The sequence below is a fragment of the Salvia hispanica genome, chromosome 5, assembly GCF_029641045.1.
Source record: "Salvia hispanica isolate PSC_SH4W2 chromosome 5, Shi_PSC_v1, whole genome shotgun sequence".
In the NCBI taxonomy this organism is placed as follows: domain Eukaryota; kingdom Viridiplantae; phylum Streptophyta; class Magnoliopsida; order Lamiales; family Lamiaceae; genus Salvia; species Salvia hispanica.
In genome coordinates this window covers 18,912,825-18,928,262 of record NC_142696.1, presented here as the reverse complement: position 1 = coordinate 18,928,262, position 15,438 = coordinate 18,912,825, and the positions used below count along the sequence as shown (strand labels likewise).

The 15,438-nt window shown below is 36.1% G+C and overlaps 2 protein-coding genes across 3 annotated transcripts; both read right to left on the bottom strand.

Annotated features, from left to right (window-relative positions):
- Positions 1-5,525: 5,525 nt before the first annotated feature.
- Positions 5,526-8,069, bottom strand: LOC125187847 (putative N-acetyltransferase HLS1). Of its 2 annotated transcripts, XM_048084496.2 has the most exons (4): positions 7,817-8,069; positions 7,443-7,588; positions 5,877-6,463; positions 5,526-5,800 (listed from the first exon to the last, which is right to left on the bottom strand). In XM_048084496.2, the coding sequence occupies exons 1-4, from the start codon at positions 8,018-8,020 to the stop codon at positions 5,706-5,708; spliced, it is 1,032 nt and encodes a 343-aa protein (XP_047940453.1). In that variant the 5' UTR covers positions 8,021-8,069; the 3' UTR covers positions 5,526-5,705. The 2 variants fall into 2 exon arrangements, with proteins under 2 accessions (XP_047940453.1, XP_047940452.1); XM_048084495.2 differs by having other exon boundaries at positions 5,526-6,463; positions 7,817-8,067.
- Positions 8,070-12,899: 4,830 nt separating this feature from the next.
- On the bottom strand, positions 12,900-15,208 carry PNSB1 (NDH-dependent cyclic electron flow 1). Its single transcript, XM_048083783.1, has 6 exons — positions 14,630-15,208; positions 14,311-14,501; positions 13,670-13,927; positions 13,476-13,581; positions 13,296-13,381; positions 12,900-13,203 (listed from the first exon to the last, which is right to left on the bottom strand). The coding sequence occupies exons 1-6, from the start codon at positions 15,191-15,193 to the stop codon at positions 13,038-13,040; spliced, it is 1,371 nt and encodes a 456-aa protein (XP_047939740.1). The 5' UTR covers positions 15,194-15,208; the 3' UTR covers positions 12,900-13,037.
- Positions 15,209-15,438: the final 230 nt, after the last annotated feature.

Sequence of the window (15,438 nt, the reverse complement as noted above, 5' to 3'; positions counted from 1 at the left end):
CCATAGAACCATCATCAGCTTTGTTGTGATACACACAGCAATCATACGGACTCCTACTTAATCCCAGCTTGATCATGTAACTGTCAAACCTCTTATACCATTGCCTCAGAGACTGCTTTAGCCCATACAGGGACTTCTTCAACTTGCACACATAATCATCCTTGCCCGGAACCACAAATCCTTCTGGCTAAGTCATGTAGATATCTTCCTCAAGCAATCCTTGTAGAAAAGCCGTCTTCACATCTAGTTGCTCAAGCTCCAAATCATAATGTGCAACTATCGCAAGTAACACTCTGATGGAAGTGTGTCTGACCACTGGTGAGAATATATCATTATAGTCAACTCCCTCCTTCTGCGTGAACCCTCTTGCAACTAGACGAGCCTTGTATCTAATCCCCTCATCTGGTTTAGTCCCTTCCTTCTTACCCAATTTCTTCTTTATCCTTGGACAATCAGCCTTCCAATGCCCTGGTTCCTTACAATATCTGCAGATGTCATCTGGCTTAGGGCCTTTAGGACCTTTTGAACCTTTGAAGTTCTGCTTCTTCTGTCCAAATTTCTTATGTCCTTTACCCGTAACAGATAATCCTGATGTCAAATTTTCTGTGCTGAACTCGTTGCCTGTTGACGACCCTCTCTAATGTGAAGAGCAGATCGAACATCCTCCAACAACAAAGTTTCCTTGCCAGTCATAAAAGACTCAACGAAATTTTCGTATGATTCAGGCAATGACACAAGCAAAATTAAAGCAGCATCCTTATCTTCTACTTTAACTTCAACATTACGCAAATCTAGCAAAATTTTATTCAAATTTTTCCAGATGATCCCGAAGGGGTGTACCTTCCTGCATGCATAACCAAAACAAACGTTGCATCAGAAGCAACTTATGGATTAGAGACTTCGTCATGTATATACTCTCCAACTTCGCCCAAAGCGCAGCAGCCGTCTCCTGATTCGCAACTTCGATGATAACATCGTCAGACAGGCACAACATGATGGTCGAATGGGCCTTTTCGTCTAAGGTTGTCCACTCCTCATCATCCTCATTTGCCTTCTTCGTTTTGAGCGGCGCCCACAAACCCTACTGCTTCAGCAGGGATCGCATCTTGATCTGCCATAAACCAAAACTATTTCTCCCGGTGAATTTGTCAACCTTCACGTTCAGAGCAGACATCTCGATTTACCAGACAAAAACCCTCGCAACGAAATTCAAATCCTAGTCCGAAAACCAGGCTCTAGATACCAGTTTGTTGTGAGCAATTGTATAATCGAGACAAACAGAAACGTAAAGAGACACGAAATTTACGTGGTTCACCAATGTTGTAACGCCCCGTTTTTCAAACCCTAATTTTTGTGACGTGGAAAATTTTGCATTAAATGATTTTAATGCTATGATATATGTGGATTAGATGTCGAGTGATAAATTGCAATATTCTTTGTGACCTAATTGCGATATGGAGTTGAGTTTGAGTTGAATAGTCAAACTTGTTGAATATGTGACGTGGCTATTGAATAGTCAACATGGTGGAAAATATGACGTGGCCGTGGAACGGTCAAAGTCGTTGGAAAATGTGAAGTGGAGGTGAAATTCGAATATGTGGATATTTTAATGTGGCGAGAAATAATAATTGTGGTGAATTATTTTCCTAAGAGATGAGTGAGAATTAAATAGGAGCATTATTTAAGTATGTGGAATTTTCGACCCCTCCTATTTATTGGGAAGAAATCCTATTTTTCTTGGATTTAATTATTGCTTGGGATAATTATCCAAATTAAATCCAAAGTTCGAATATTCCTTATTTATTGATAAAATTTTCGAAACCCTATATTGTCTCGAGGGTGATTTTCGAAAATCCCTTATATTATGGGGGAAGGGATTATTTTTATTATATTATTTGATCCCTTGTTTATTCTCTTCCATAAATAAATTCAAATATCCTAGCATATCTTGCAAAATCTAAGAAGATCTTACCATATCCTATTTAAATTAGGATTTTAATTAATTCCTTGGGGTAGGAATTTGAAAATCACGCCTACTACCATATCTTTGGGAGATTATTATTATTTTCTTGCTCCATGATATTTTATTCTGCTCCGTGAAATATTCAAAGTAAATCATAAGCTAATTAAATAGCCTAAATTTTCGAAAATCCCCTTTCTCCTCAACCAAATTAACGCCAACTACTCTCCCTAAATCTCTCTAAATCTTTAATTTATTTAATTAAAGATATTATATCTTGCACTCTATAAATAAGAGAGAAGACCTAACCCTAGCACATCAGAAAAATCGCCCCCACTCCCAAAATCACGTCTCTCTCTTTCTCCCCACTCTCTCAAATTTTTCTTCTACTTTCTCCATTAATTTTTCATCTTTGGAGAAGAATTGAAGCTGAAATTCAAGTTTTTGTTGAAGAATCAAGATTCTACTTGTTTCCTACCGATTGTTCTCTTGAAAAGGTATTTGTATTTTTGATCTTCTCTTCTTCTACCGATCAATCGGTGTTCTTGAGTCCACATGCATTTAGATCGAGTGAAGGGGGAAATTAATCGGTGAAATTTGGATGCATGTGATAAGTGGGTGTGTGTGTGACCGAGTGCGTGTGTGTGTGCCCGCCTCGGTAGGCGTGCACATGCGTTGTGTGTGTGTGCGTGTGTTGTGTGTGGAAACACTCATGCATGACACGATTTGATGATAAATCTAGAGTTGTTGTGTGAATGAAAACGATATGATAATCGTACTTTGATTTTGATTGGAATATTGAAATTAATCGATGGGAAAGGGAAACGTGAGAACATGCATGATTTTGATCCATGATTGAGACTTATTTGAAATATATGAACTAAAGGTGATAGTTCGCGTTCCCGGTGTGATAACAAGAAGAAGTGCGTTTTTGAACTCGAAGGAAATCGAGGTGGGCTTTATTCTTAAACTCTCTCTTATGTTGCAAATTTATGAAAGTGGAGCAATAAGGGTAGATTAAACTGTTATGCCATGCCTATGATTATTTTGGATATTGTGTGTGCCTGATGCCTAGTTTGCGAGTGCGCTCCATTAGGCTATAGGGCTATATAAACGAATTCGGGTCTGAGTAGGGCCGCAAACCCTATCAGGCTAGTGTAACGGGAGATCGGGAGCCGTCCTTGCTAGTCGGCCGATCTCGTGGGCGAAAGTGTGGCCACACTTCGTCGCACCATATGAAATGATGATTGATGAGAAAATGGGAGGTATTGTTTGACTGGCCAGTCCATGAAATATTTTGTGATACTCGATGCTTATCTTTAAATAAATGCAAAATCTCGAGTTCACTATGGTAAGGGTGGCATAACTATAAAATGATTTGGCATGAGTCCACTGAGTATGTTTAAAATACTCAGCCCTGCATGTGTTTTCCCTATGTGCAGGTTGAGCGGCGACGGGCGGTCGGTGGTGTTGAGACAATTGAATCGAATAATATGGATGGTTGGGATTTTGAGTGTAGTCGTGTCCTCATACATGGCTTCGCTTTCTCTTGGAATGCTTCCGCTGAATATTTTGAAACTTATTATCTTTGGTTGTTGTGAACTTATTTCTTTGATTTGGAATAATGAGAATTTTTGCGTTTTGTTGGAATTATGCTAAACCTTTGACTTTTGAGCCTAGTCTATTAAATCTTGATTCTCGTAAGTTAGCCGTTGACTTCTTGCCTTGACAGTTCATTAAACACTTGGTCAAATCTCTTTAAATGAAACCCTAGTCTACATTTTCGTCGCCTTAAGTTCGCCTAGTTAACAGTCGCCGTATTTATTATACCCTAGAAATGTCGGGCTGTTACAAATGTTGTGTTGGTTACGTCCACGGGCAAGAACAGAGAACAAATTGTACTATGACTGCGGTTTTCAGATACAGAATTATGTGCTCTACTCCCATATATATATAAACACACGTGAGATAGACTGGGTGTAAGAAATATAATTCTATCCTAAATAGGAAACCTCCTATATAAATTCAAGGCATACTAACCTAAACAAATACAAGTATCAATAGTTCTACATCGGTGTTAAGTGAACTGGAATTAGTCTCATGACTATTCATGCCATAACCAATTTAATTAATTTAGGATGGAACCCTATAAATTTTTATAGATTCATATTACATTTACATGTCAGAATTAAGTCCAAACATATTACTCCGTATACATCATTACACAATAATTTGACAAACTATAGCACTCGATTAATCGGATAAGGTAAACAATACTTAATATTTAAACACAAAATTAAGGGTAATAAGGAAAGGCATGTCATGTGAACTAATTTTGGGTGGTGAACGAACATTTGATCGGGCATGATAGGTGTTAAAGCTGAATGCTAACACGTTGATTGATTCTTCGAAACCATTTTTCTAATATTATTTTTTTTATTATGTGTGTATGTGTGTGTAGTTGGGGTTGTTGCACTGAAATCAGCCGAAAGGGCGATAAACTTTCTCTTTCCCAAAGAGAGTAGGGGACCAAATATCACCTTCATTTGCTAATGACACACGTTCATTAACAAATTTTAAATTTTATTCATATACATCAAGATTTGATGGATCAATTATAGATTATATAAATCTTGAAATGAGTGTGTTTGCGCCTGCCTATGTGATATAGTAATAGTACTTTTTTTCTTTTCCATAATCTATTGCGAATCTTTAATTTGTGTATATCCTTACTTATTTTAAAAGTTAATTAATTAATAGATGAATACTGCTATTTTTGTGGCCTTTAATGAATTTTATCAGCAATTCAACATTATTAGTTCCTGGATATTAAAATAACAAAAACTAACGAATAATTCAATATCATTTCAAGTACTTTCTAAATAGTGGATTTATTCCTTGAAAAAAAAAATTAAAGAAAGGCCAAAAATATTAATAATGAAAAATCATTCCTAACGGTGTTATATTAAGAGCATTAGTAATAACAATGTTCATTCCACAGTCCAGCCACAGTTGAACCACAGATACCTCCAGCTACATCATCAAAGTCCTACTAACAACCCTCCCAACAGCCTTCCTAAAAACTCTTCAATTTAATTTTTTTAGTTGTTGTTGTTTATCAAATAGTAAAAAAATAAAATGCAATGAGTTGTACATATATAAAGTAGAAATAAAATAAAATTATGGCTCGGCGCGGGACAGCCTAGCCCGTGCTCTCGAGCGCCCCTCCCCTTCCCCCACGGCTCGGCTCCCACAATAAGGCCCTTCCCAACCGCCGTTCCGCTAGGCGGTGGGACGGGCCCACAAAGGTGAATGTAGAAATGTGCAATTCATCCTAATTAACCTATGATAATTAGTTATTACAACAAACTTTTTGAAAAACTATCTATTCTTGAAAAAGACATATTTTTAAATATACCCCCACCCCAGCTTCCCAATCAACCAAATCTAGTGGATAAGGATAATAAATTGTCAACAGATAGTAAAATTCAACCAAGGAATTGTCCAGATGTTACATGTGGCAATTTGTTTTTGTTTTGCAGTACTAGAAGTAGAAACGGCCGTGTACAAAATCCTAAACTCCTAAGTTATCCATTACTTGGCAGAATTGGAACAAGCTACAACATTATCGTACATTAATTTAAAACAGCACAGTTTATTAATTATGATCAAAGATCGCGTGGGTCAACAAATATAGTCGAAGTAGGAGACTTGTACCAATCCTGATTGACTTTTCCAAATCTCTTTATACACCAAATGTCTTCATCCCACGAGAATTTCTTCCAATGCGGAACAGCTTCTCGAACGGGGTCGTTCTGGCCCACCTCAGCCACCACGACCCTACAATCAGAGTCATTCCGAGCCATATTATGCACCAAATTACATAGCGATTTCATTAGTCTCGGACCGTCTTTACCTTCCATGTGAAGTCCGTACATGAAGTAAAATCCGAAATTCTTGAAAATGTTAGGAATTGATGGGATTTTAAGCCATGGTGCCATAACATCAACAACCCTAGTTCCTAGGCAGGCAGCATGTGTTAGGCTCGACACTCCCTTCACTCTTAACCTAAACACTTCCTTTGTGTCCCAAACACTAAGTATGGCGAAAGCCGCGGGTAATTCACCGGTGTTAGGGTCCCAATTTGGGAGTAATTTGTTTGGTAACGCCATGAAAGTGCCCAAATTGAGTTTGTTACTTAGTAAACGGTCGATGTCTTTAGGGAAGAATTCCGAGCCTGAAAATATGTTCCAATACAATGACTCAGCTAGAGTGTGAGGAACTTGGACGACTGTGATCTCTGATGGCAACGGCTTGTGGTGAAAATGAACAGGCTGCACGAGGACCGTTGGATTTCGGAATTTGACATAGTTGCATTTTTGAATGAACAAGTTCAAGGATGCTTGATTGCTGCATTCTGTAGCCATGTAGACATATTCTGCTCCATTTTTTTTGCACCACTCCTCCAATTCTTGGACAAGTTTTGTTGCAATGCCAAGCCTCCTGAGCCATACAAAAGTATAAGCATAATCCATCAATTCTAGAGTTACTTAGAGCATCTCCAAGGGAGAGGTAAATGGAGAGGTAAACTAATATAACTACCATATTTACCTTTTCTTTATGAAAAAACATTCTCCAGGGGAGAGGTATTTGAGAAGGTATTATACTTTTTTTTTCCATTTTGAAGAGGTATCTTTACCTCTCCATTGATGGAGAGGTAAAATCATATAACCACCATATTTACCTTCTTTTCATAAAAAATCATAAAAAATCATTCTCCAAAGGGAAAGGTATTTGAGAAGGTATTACACTTTATGTTTTTTTAATGTTTGTACTATTATTTTATTTTTTTTAAATGATATATCTTTCTATATACCTTTTATCCTTGGAGTTGATTGATTTTTGGAAAGGTATATTGCAATTTTTGAGAAGGTATAAACATGATATACCCTTTTCATTTACCTTCTACCCTTGGAGTTGCTCTTATGTAAAAAAAATTTTATTAATGATAGCTTGGAAGTATATATCCAAGTCTTATCTGCTACATATATATGTCTAAAATAGTGCACGAATATGTTCATTTTATATAGATTATATATATACAACGAACCAAAAACAGGAGCAGACAGGTTGCATCTACTTATCAGTTTGTGTCTAATGTAAAATAAACCGAATCACATCCTAATTTAGATTTCGGTCACATCATATATGCACACTTTTCGTTTGACATTACAAAACATATGAATTCTTAACTTTCAATATTATAAAATCCTACTGATATTCATGAATCAATAAACAAAGACAAGAACTGAAATTTTTTTGATGACAACTGATATTAATCAATCAGTAAACCAATTTAATTGGTTCTCAGTTTCCATTTTAATAGCGGTATTGGGAAATGTGCATGTTAAATTCATCAAAAAAGAAAATAAGATAAGACAAAAGTATTGCATGGAGGGGAAGAGGTTGACAAATGACAAACCTGTGTGAGGATGAAACCCTTAATCCAAGAATATAAGCCAACTTCACATAAATTGGAGAGCTTGACCTTCTCTTTCCACTTGTCACCGTTTTGATGCACCCTCTTATCACCCCAACTATTTCTTTCCCATCATCGTATTCAGCCACCTAAAAATAAATAAATTTTATTTAGTAAAATATTTACATGCATATATCTATTTTAACATGAGGCTGTGCTATAGGCGGAACTAATTCTTAATGCTGAATCGTCAAACTAAAATATTAGTTCATTATTGGATAACATTGACTAGTTCATTTTAAAATCATTTTAGGCCAGTGACCTTTGAAATTAATTCGACATTGAATACAATCCTTTAAACATGACTATATATATACCAGCATAATGTGGGAGACGAAGTTGCGGACTCTGGCAATAGGGTCTCCCATGAGGTCGGTCACCAGCGAGGGCTTCCCGGGCTGCCCGACCTCACACCGGCGCTCGAGTTCCTCCACGGCCGCCTTGTCTCTCTCTTGCTCGTACGGCCTCACCACCACCAAGCTAGGTACATAGTTCTCCGCAGCTATTTTGGACAAGGGCATGGTTAATTTTGAGAGAGAGTGATAAAATTTGATTGTGTGTTGTTAAAGAGAGAGGGTTATATATAGTGAGTGTTGAGGTGGCCTTCCTTTGCTACTAAGCCATGTCATGAGGCATGCGTGGTCCATTCGCCTACTCACTCACCAAAAATATTATCTCTAATTAAATTGTATTGTTATGATTATGATGTATACATGCATTGTATGTCATGATATCACACCTCATATATTAATCTCATTCTCTAATAATTTCATTCCTCATGTTCTCTATTATTTTATAAGTATATATCTCAATCTTATATTTCTTATTTTTTAAATAAGATGCACTTTTATTACAATGACTATGCTTTTTATACGAATAAATTAATCTTTTCACTATTATGCTTTGTTAGACAAAAGGGAGGATACTATGCTCAATTGGATTACTTTACAATGATATGAAGTGCTAATACTCACTACTTTCCGTCACTCCCTCCATGCACTTGGGTTGATTAAATAATAATGATCCCTATAACTTTTAAAAAGAATAATTCAATCCATAAAATTATTGATCCTAAGGCCACATACTATTGTGATTCTGTAAGCCAGAATAATATGCATGTAAACTTTTATTATTCTACAATTATTTATAAAGTAAATATTGACCAAAGAGTGTTCCAATTATTGCTGGGAAGCTAAAGTAAGGGAGTCTTTATCTTGTAATAGAATGTCATTAGCTCGTTTATGGTTGTGGCGGCGAATATCGAATCTTTTAATTATTATTAAACTTACATCTATTTAGCTTTAAATGTGAATATAGAGTTAATTTATGCAACGGTTCTGTTCCACTCCCTGCCGATTCTCGTTCTCCACAACCACCAAATCTAACTAAAATCATATTTTCACCAAAGATATACTCCTATATAACTCTAGAAATTGATTATGAAAAAGAATTAATTGTTGATTTTAGTACTATATTTCTTAGAATTTGCAATTACAAATTTAATTAATTTTGGGCGGTTTAATCTCTATAATCTATATTTGATTCAATAATAATGCTTTACATACTCTTGTAAGGTAGAAATACATATGCATGATAAATTTGAACTATAGGATCACGATCTCCTAATTTTTGTAATATAATCATTCTCCTAATTTTTCTCCTTATATTTTGAATGTTAGATTTCTTTCCAAAACTCCCTTCAAGTTGAGAAATGAGATTTCTGAAAATTAACTTGACTAATACTTCATGAAAGATCTTCAAGTTCCCTGCCTTTGTTAGAATGTATTTCAGCTAATCTTCAGATTTGACAATAGGAAGTTCTATCACCTATGCTTCAATCTTCTCTTTTTATAAAGTGGTGATCCTCCATTTATTTGGTTTGATCGTGCTGGACTGGATTTTTTGAGATGTAAATGGGAGCCTTATTATCACAGAACAACTTACTCGTAGTTGATGACCCAAGGCCTAGTTCAGTCATTAACTTCTTCAACCATGATATCTCGATTAAACCACTTTTTATACATAGCTTCAGCATGCAAGATTTCCTCTCACAAATGTAAAGTATCATGTTGTGGATTTTCTGTTATTTGGATTTCTAGCTCAGTCAACATCAATATATCCATGTAGTTTAAAAACTGAGCTCAAGGTCCCTTTATATAGTTGGGGATAAGTTGAAGTTGAAAATGCAATAAATACACGTCATTCGGATGAGCCGCAACAATCCAGCGGGTCACAAGGGTGCGATCTCAGTGGTTGCTAGTTGTCTTTTGTTTTATTGAAGCTTTTCAACAGGTTGCTGGCTTTCTATGACTCTTCTGGAAACCTTCGAGCAGGTCGCTCGGTTGGAGAATTGCGAACCCAACGGGTCGCTCAGTTCATTTTGTTCCACATTTGAACTCCAACTTTTGTACTTTTCGTATTGAATCTAATTCAACTCTATTATCTGCACAATCTCAATGGAATTGTCAAAAGTACCTAAATAGAGAAATATACACATTATCAAGCTCAATTCAAACAATATATGATCGAAACTAAGCGATTCTAACCCCTAAAAATAGCAAAATTCGTACGTATTACATGTATCAGACATGCAAAAATAATGAAAAGAAAATTCCTCTTCCAAATAGGAATAGGAGAGATGGATAAAAGAGGCACCTTGAAATCAAAGGTGAGAATAATAAGAATATTTTATTTCTTCATTCTTCTTTCTTGTCATTTATATCGCACATACTTATAGTACTTCCTCCGTCTCAAGTTAGTTGAATCATATTCTATTTTGGGTTGTCTCAAGTTACTTGAGTCATTTCTCTTTTTAACTAAAAACAAAACATCTAATTTCACTTACGTTATTACTTTTTTTTACTTTACTCTCTCATACTTTATTTTCTCTTCTATTTTATTTTATTTTATTTTATTTTTAACTCATTAAACATTAATTATCTTTTTTTCCGAAAAGAAACGCCTCAAATAACGTGGAGTGGAGGGAGTATACTAAAGGACTGTTCGGTTTGCAAGATTGTATCTCAGGATTAAATAAATAGTGTGATTGAGTCATGAGATTGGATCTCACAGTTCAATCATAAATGGATAATCATGTGATAGTAATTAGTCATAACGCCCTTCAACTAAAAGAATCTCACAATTCAATCATAGATTATATATTGATAATTTTATCTTGGAAACCAAACGCCACCTACGAAGACATAAATAGTTATCTTTTAAGATTAAATTCTAATAATATATAGAAATAAATGACGAGGGTATTAAAGATAGTGTAGTTATTTAATTTATTTGTAATTTACATGTTTTGGGGCACATTTACAAAAAGTTAAAACTTTTAGAATATAAAATTAGATTTACTCAAAATAACAGAGATGGTGATCAAGTGCACAATAAAATTTGTTGTTTTCCTAATGTGGTCCACACACACCTTACTAGAAAGATTAAATACTTTTTCCACGCCGCTATTGGCTCTTTTTAAATGTAAGTGACCACTCATATTTATTTAATGCAACTAACAAAGCAGATTAAGACATTCAATATAAGATATGATCGCGATTTAATTAAAAATCCAATTCTAAAGTATCAATTGCAGATTTAATTTGTTCCAAAGTTCTCACGGATGACTGGAGATTGATATGTTTAAGAATATAATTTTTATTAGAATTTTATTTCCCTAACTTCTGGTGTGAATTGACAATGAAGTTGCCTAAGATTTAAAGCAGATGGCCAAAATAAAACAACTCCCAATCTTGCGTAAAATTAATGTTACCAAGTTAATTAAAAAGTCTATACACTAGGATAAAAAGATGAAATTAATATTGTTTTTGGTTAGAATGTGTTTACTTTGGTGGAAAATGGTGGAATATATGCATATATTTCACTTATTTTCACAGGTTTCTACCAGTGTAAACAACACATGATATATAGAAAAATGGTGACCGCTACAATATAATTAAATCTTTTCATATTTTCTTAGTATTCTTTATGATGAATTTGTAATCAAAGAAAATATAGAGTATATCTTTAGCTTAATTGTCGAATTTGAAATTAAGTTTCGGAGTTTAGAAATTGGAAAGGTTTTAGAGGCAATAATTAATACGTTTGGTTGCAATTATTTGCTCTTAAATAATTATTTTATTTGTTCACTACAATCTGAACATAATCGTAATTATATTATTCCCTCTGTCCTATCTATAATAGATGTCACACTTTCTATTTTAGTTTGTCTCACAAATAATGTCACATTTCTTCTTTTGAAAAAGGTTCCCCCTCACATCAATTATAAAATTATATTTTCTCTTACCACTTAACACACAAAATAACAATCTCCTAAAATTCTGTGTTATTTTCTAAGTGTGACATCTACTATAGATGGAGGGAGTATAACACATGAATTTGTTGGTTTAATTAATAACGCTTTCACATGGGTTTGGTTTATTATTTTAAGGCTGAAACTACTAGCTAGTTGGCAAATTGAACTGTTAAAAGGATTTGAATATTTATTTAACCAATGCCATGCTTGAGACTTTACATTTGAGGCCGACAAAATAAATATGAATTTCACGATGCCTAAAGATAATTGATATAAAAACGATTCATAGAAAAAGAGGAAATAAAGTAGGGATCATGGCATGCTAATTATTTCCACATCCTACGTATTACAGAGGTCATTAAACAAGTCGAGATTAATTATATTAATGGCGAAGATTAGTTATAAGGTGGGGTTGGTTTGTGAGAATGAAATGATGCACATAAAAGCTTGTTAATTGGTTAACATGTAGATGAGTTTAATATTTATGATGGATTTACAATTATGCGGTGATGATCACATTCACATACATGATATCTGCAATTATTTATGCTTGAATGATTTTTTTTTAGTTTGCTTATGCCTTTGATGGAAAAGAATAGTTATGATATAATATGGGGGGAGGTCTTGGATTGGATGGCAAACAAAGTTTTGCCCTTTTTAGATTTTTAAAGTAGGAAATTTAATAAAACACAGGTTGATGTGTCTAATTGCTCTTGGAGTGGTAAAGATGAATTGACTAAGCACAATGACTTGTCTGTCCATAGGGCAATATCAATAGGTTAGAACATCCAGCACTGTGGATGATTCATGTTTTCTCTTATCCATATTTTCTCTTATACCACTTCATCCGTTCATGCTAATTGAGCCATTTTTTCATTTTAGAATTTTCAATTTAATTGACTCATTTTTTTAACTCATAAATTTCACTGCCCCTTCCCAACTTAAACAAAAGAGAAAACGAAAAATAACTCAAAACTTCATATTACAAGTTCAAAAAACATTCCAAAATTTAATGGATGCTCCAAAAATACTAGTAAAAAAATCCCACATAATGCCTAGTGGGCTGTGGACAAAGCTCCCAACTCTCAAAGGCAAGAAAGTTATCTTTTATTTGATAATTGAAATATACATATATAATATATTATCTATGATGAACTCTTGATAAAAGCAGCTGTTGCAGATTCTTAAATGTAAGAAAATGAATTTGGCATGTTAGAATTTAGTTATGCAATAGCCAAAGGCAAGCTGAAAATCTGAACTGCATTCTTAACGGCTTCAACATCTATATCCACAAGTTTTCCTGTCTTCGACGATATAACCGCGCACTTCTTCTCTTCCGCGTTGGGCACGAACACCTTAGCCTTGTCTTCCGAGCAAAACAATGCGATACTGCACCCACACAAGCACCGTTAGGGTTTTTACTTTCGGTGGTATTCTACTGACTCATTATGCTCACATTCTATAAGTATGATATTTATCACCTTGGTTTTTCGCGCGCATTTGCAAGTTGTACAGCAGCTGTGTTGGTGCATATCACACCCGCCGAATCATTAATCAAAGCAGCGAGCTAATCAACTCAAGTTACATGTTTTTACATTAGACAATCATCTTAATTTTAGATAATAATTTGAATATTAATGCATATGAAAATTTAGGCTAACCTGCCCTGGGGTGGTAATGAACACTATACTAGCATCATCTCCAACAACATATTCAACATTTTCCCGCTCTTTCTCGTGTGGGATCACGAACAATGGAGTGAGTCCACTGTCACAGTGTTGATCAAATAAAGCAGATAGTTAATTAATTATTGTCATGGAAAATTTGATCAATTGTGAAAAATTAAGATATGTACCTTATGGCACTAGCTATGTCATCCCATATCTCAATAGGCAGCAAGCTATCAGTATCTCCCTTGCTCTGCATTGAGGCCTTTGAATCTGATTTGATGCCATGGATCACGATGTACCTCCCCTTGACCGCCCCCGCGCTCGTGTACTTGGCCTCGACCACCTCCTTCACCTTCCTTGAAATCGACACCTTCAGCGGAGGCAACGCCTGCCTTGGAACACTACGAAACGGCCTCCCTAGCCAATCTATCATCTCGCGATACCTAAAACACCACAACATTTTCATATACACCATATACTCTGTTTCCCCTGTTTTTCCAAGTATGAATGATTTTTTTTACCAATGAATGAACAAACAAACACCACAATATTTTCATATACACCATGTACTCTGTTTCCCCTGTTTTGTTTCAAGAATGAATGATTTTTTTTTCCATTGATGAACAAACAAACACCACAACATTTTCATATGCACCATATACTCTGTTTCCCCTGTTTTGTTCCAAGAATGAATGATTTTTTTTTACCATTGATGAACAAACAAGCACCACAACATTTTCATATACATCACATACTCTGTTTCCCCTGTTTTTTTTTCAAGAATGAATAATTCTTTTCCCATTGATGAACAAACAAACATACATACATGTGGTAACCGCCGTCAGCCAGATTGGTGGTGGCGGGAGTGAATGTCTCCGACAAGAAGAGCCCTGCTCCGGCAGCATTGACGTTAGGGTAAACATAGCTAACCACGTCCCTCGCACTAGCCATAAACAAGAATGCACCGTGGCCTATCCCGGCCAGCTTAGTCGACAAGATCATATCATAGTACCTGTTCTGCAAAAATCGACAACAATTTGTCAACGAAAATCATAAGATCCAGTTTGATAGGACAGATAACTCATCCATGTTCAGAAAATAAAATGTGCATTCTTATCATGTTTTATCTTATCTATCTTCCCTACCTTAAGCTGGCCGATCATGTCAGTATAGTCGGCCGGCTCAGGAAAAGGATCGTCGACGTCGTACACATCAGCAAACCTGACATTCTTGTTGATCTCATAAACCTGTTTTCCCCTGGCAGTCGTGACGACGTCGACCTGGACGCCGGGGTAGCGGTCCTTGATCATCTGGATGGCGGGGAAGAAGAGGAGGTTGTCGTAGACGCCGCCAGAGACGACGCAGCAGCATCGCCTGACGTCGCCCCTGATCTTGAGGCCGAGGGAGGCGACCTCGACGGCGTAGCCCTGGGGGAACTTGAGGAAGCCGTAGGGGTTGCCGGGGTTGTCGGGAGGGCGGGGGTCCTCGTCCTGCTTGCCGTCGGAGAAGAGCTGGCCGTACTCCATCTCGGGGTCGTCGCCCTGGTCGAAGGGGTCAAGCCAGGGGTTCTTCTTCTTGGCATTGGGTATGAAGAGTGGGGCCGCTTTTCGGGGGAAGAAGGAGAGGGTGGTGGTGGATTGGAGGGGGGGAGTTGAGGGAGGAAGTGTGAGGCATGGTGGGATTGGTTTTGGGGAAAGGGCAGCAGCCATTGTTGGTGAGGAGAGTAGATAAGCTGTGTGGCATTTTGTTAACGTTGGATTTGAACGTGTGAAGATAGTTGGGATAAGAAATTGCTCCATTCCCCTTTACCCGCCATATGTTTTTATTTTTTTAATACTTGCTTGTCACACTGCCTGATTTATTATTTGCTAAGGTAGATAGAGCTTGGGCTTTGCAACTGAAATTTTACTAAAATATTATTCAACTCATTGAAATATTAAGTACTTTTTATTAA

What these genes read in the sequence shown, in the direction of transcription:
- PNSB1 (XM_048083783.1), bottom strand. Translation starts at nt 15,193, where the DNA reads ATGGCTGCTGCCCTTTCCCCAAAACCAATCCCACCATGCCTCACACTT. An exon ending in ACATGATCGGCCAGCTTAAG is followed by an intron (nt 14,502 to 14,629) that starts GTAGGGAAGATA and finishes CGATTTTTGCAG; the next exon opens with AACAGGTACTATGATATGAT. An exon ending in GCTGACGGCGGTTACCACAT is followed by an intron (nt 13,928 to 14,310) that starts GTATGTATGTTT and finishes GTGGTGTTTTAG; the next exon opens with GTATCGCGAGATGATAGATT.
- LOC125187847 (XM_048084495.2), bottom strand. Translation starts at nt 8,020, where the DNA reads ATGCCCTTGTCCAAAATAGCTGCGGAGAACTATGTACCTAGCTTGGTG. An exon ending in TCGTCTCCCACATTATGCTG is followed by an intron (nt 7,589 to 7,816) that starts GTATATATATAG and finishes ATTTATTTTTAG; the next exon opens with GTGGCTGAATACGATGATGG. An exon ending in AGGGTTTCATCCTCACACAG is followed by an intron (nt 6,464 to 7,442) that starts GTTTGTCATTTG and finishes TGTATGGCTCAG; the next exon opens with GAGGCTTGGCATTGCAACAA.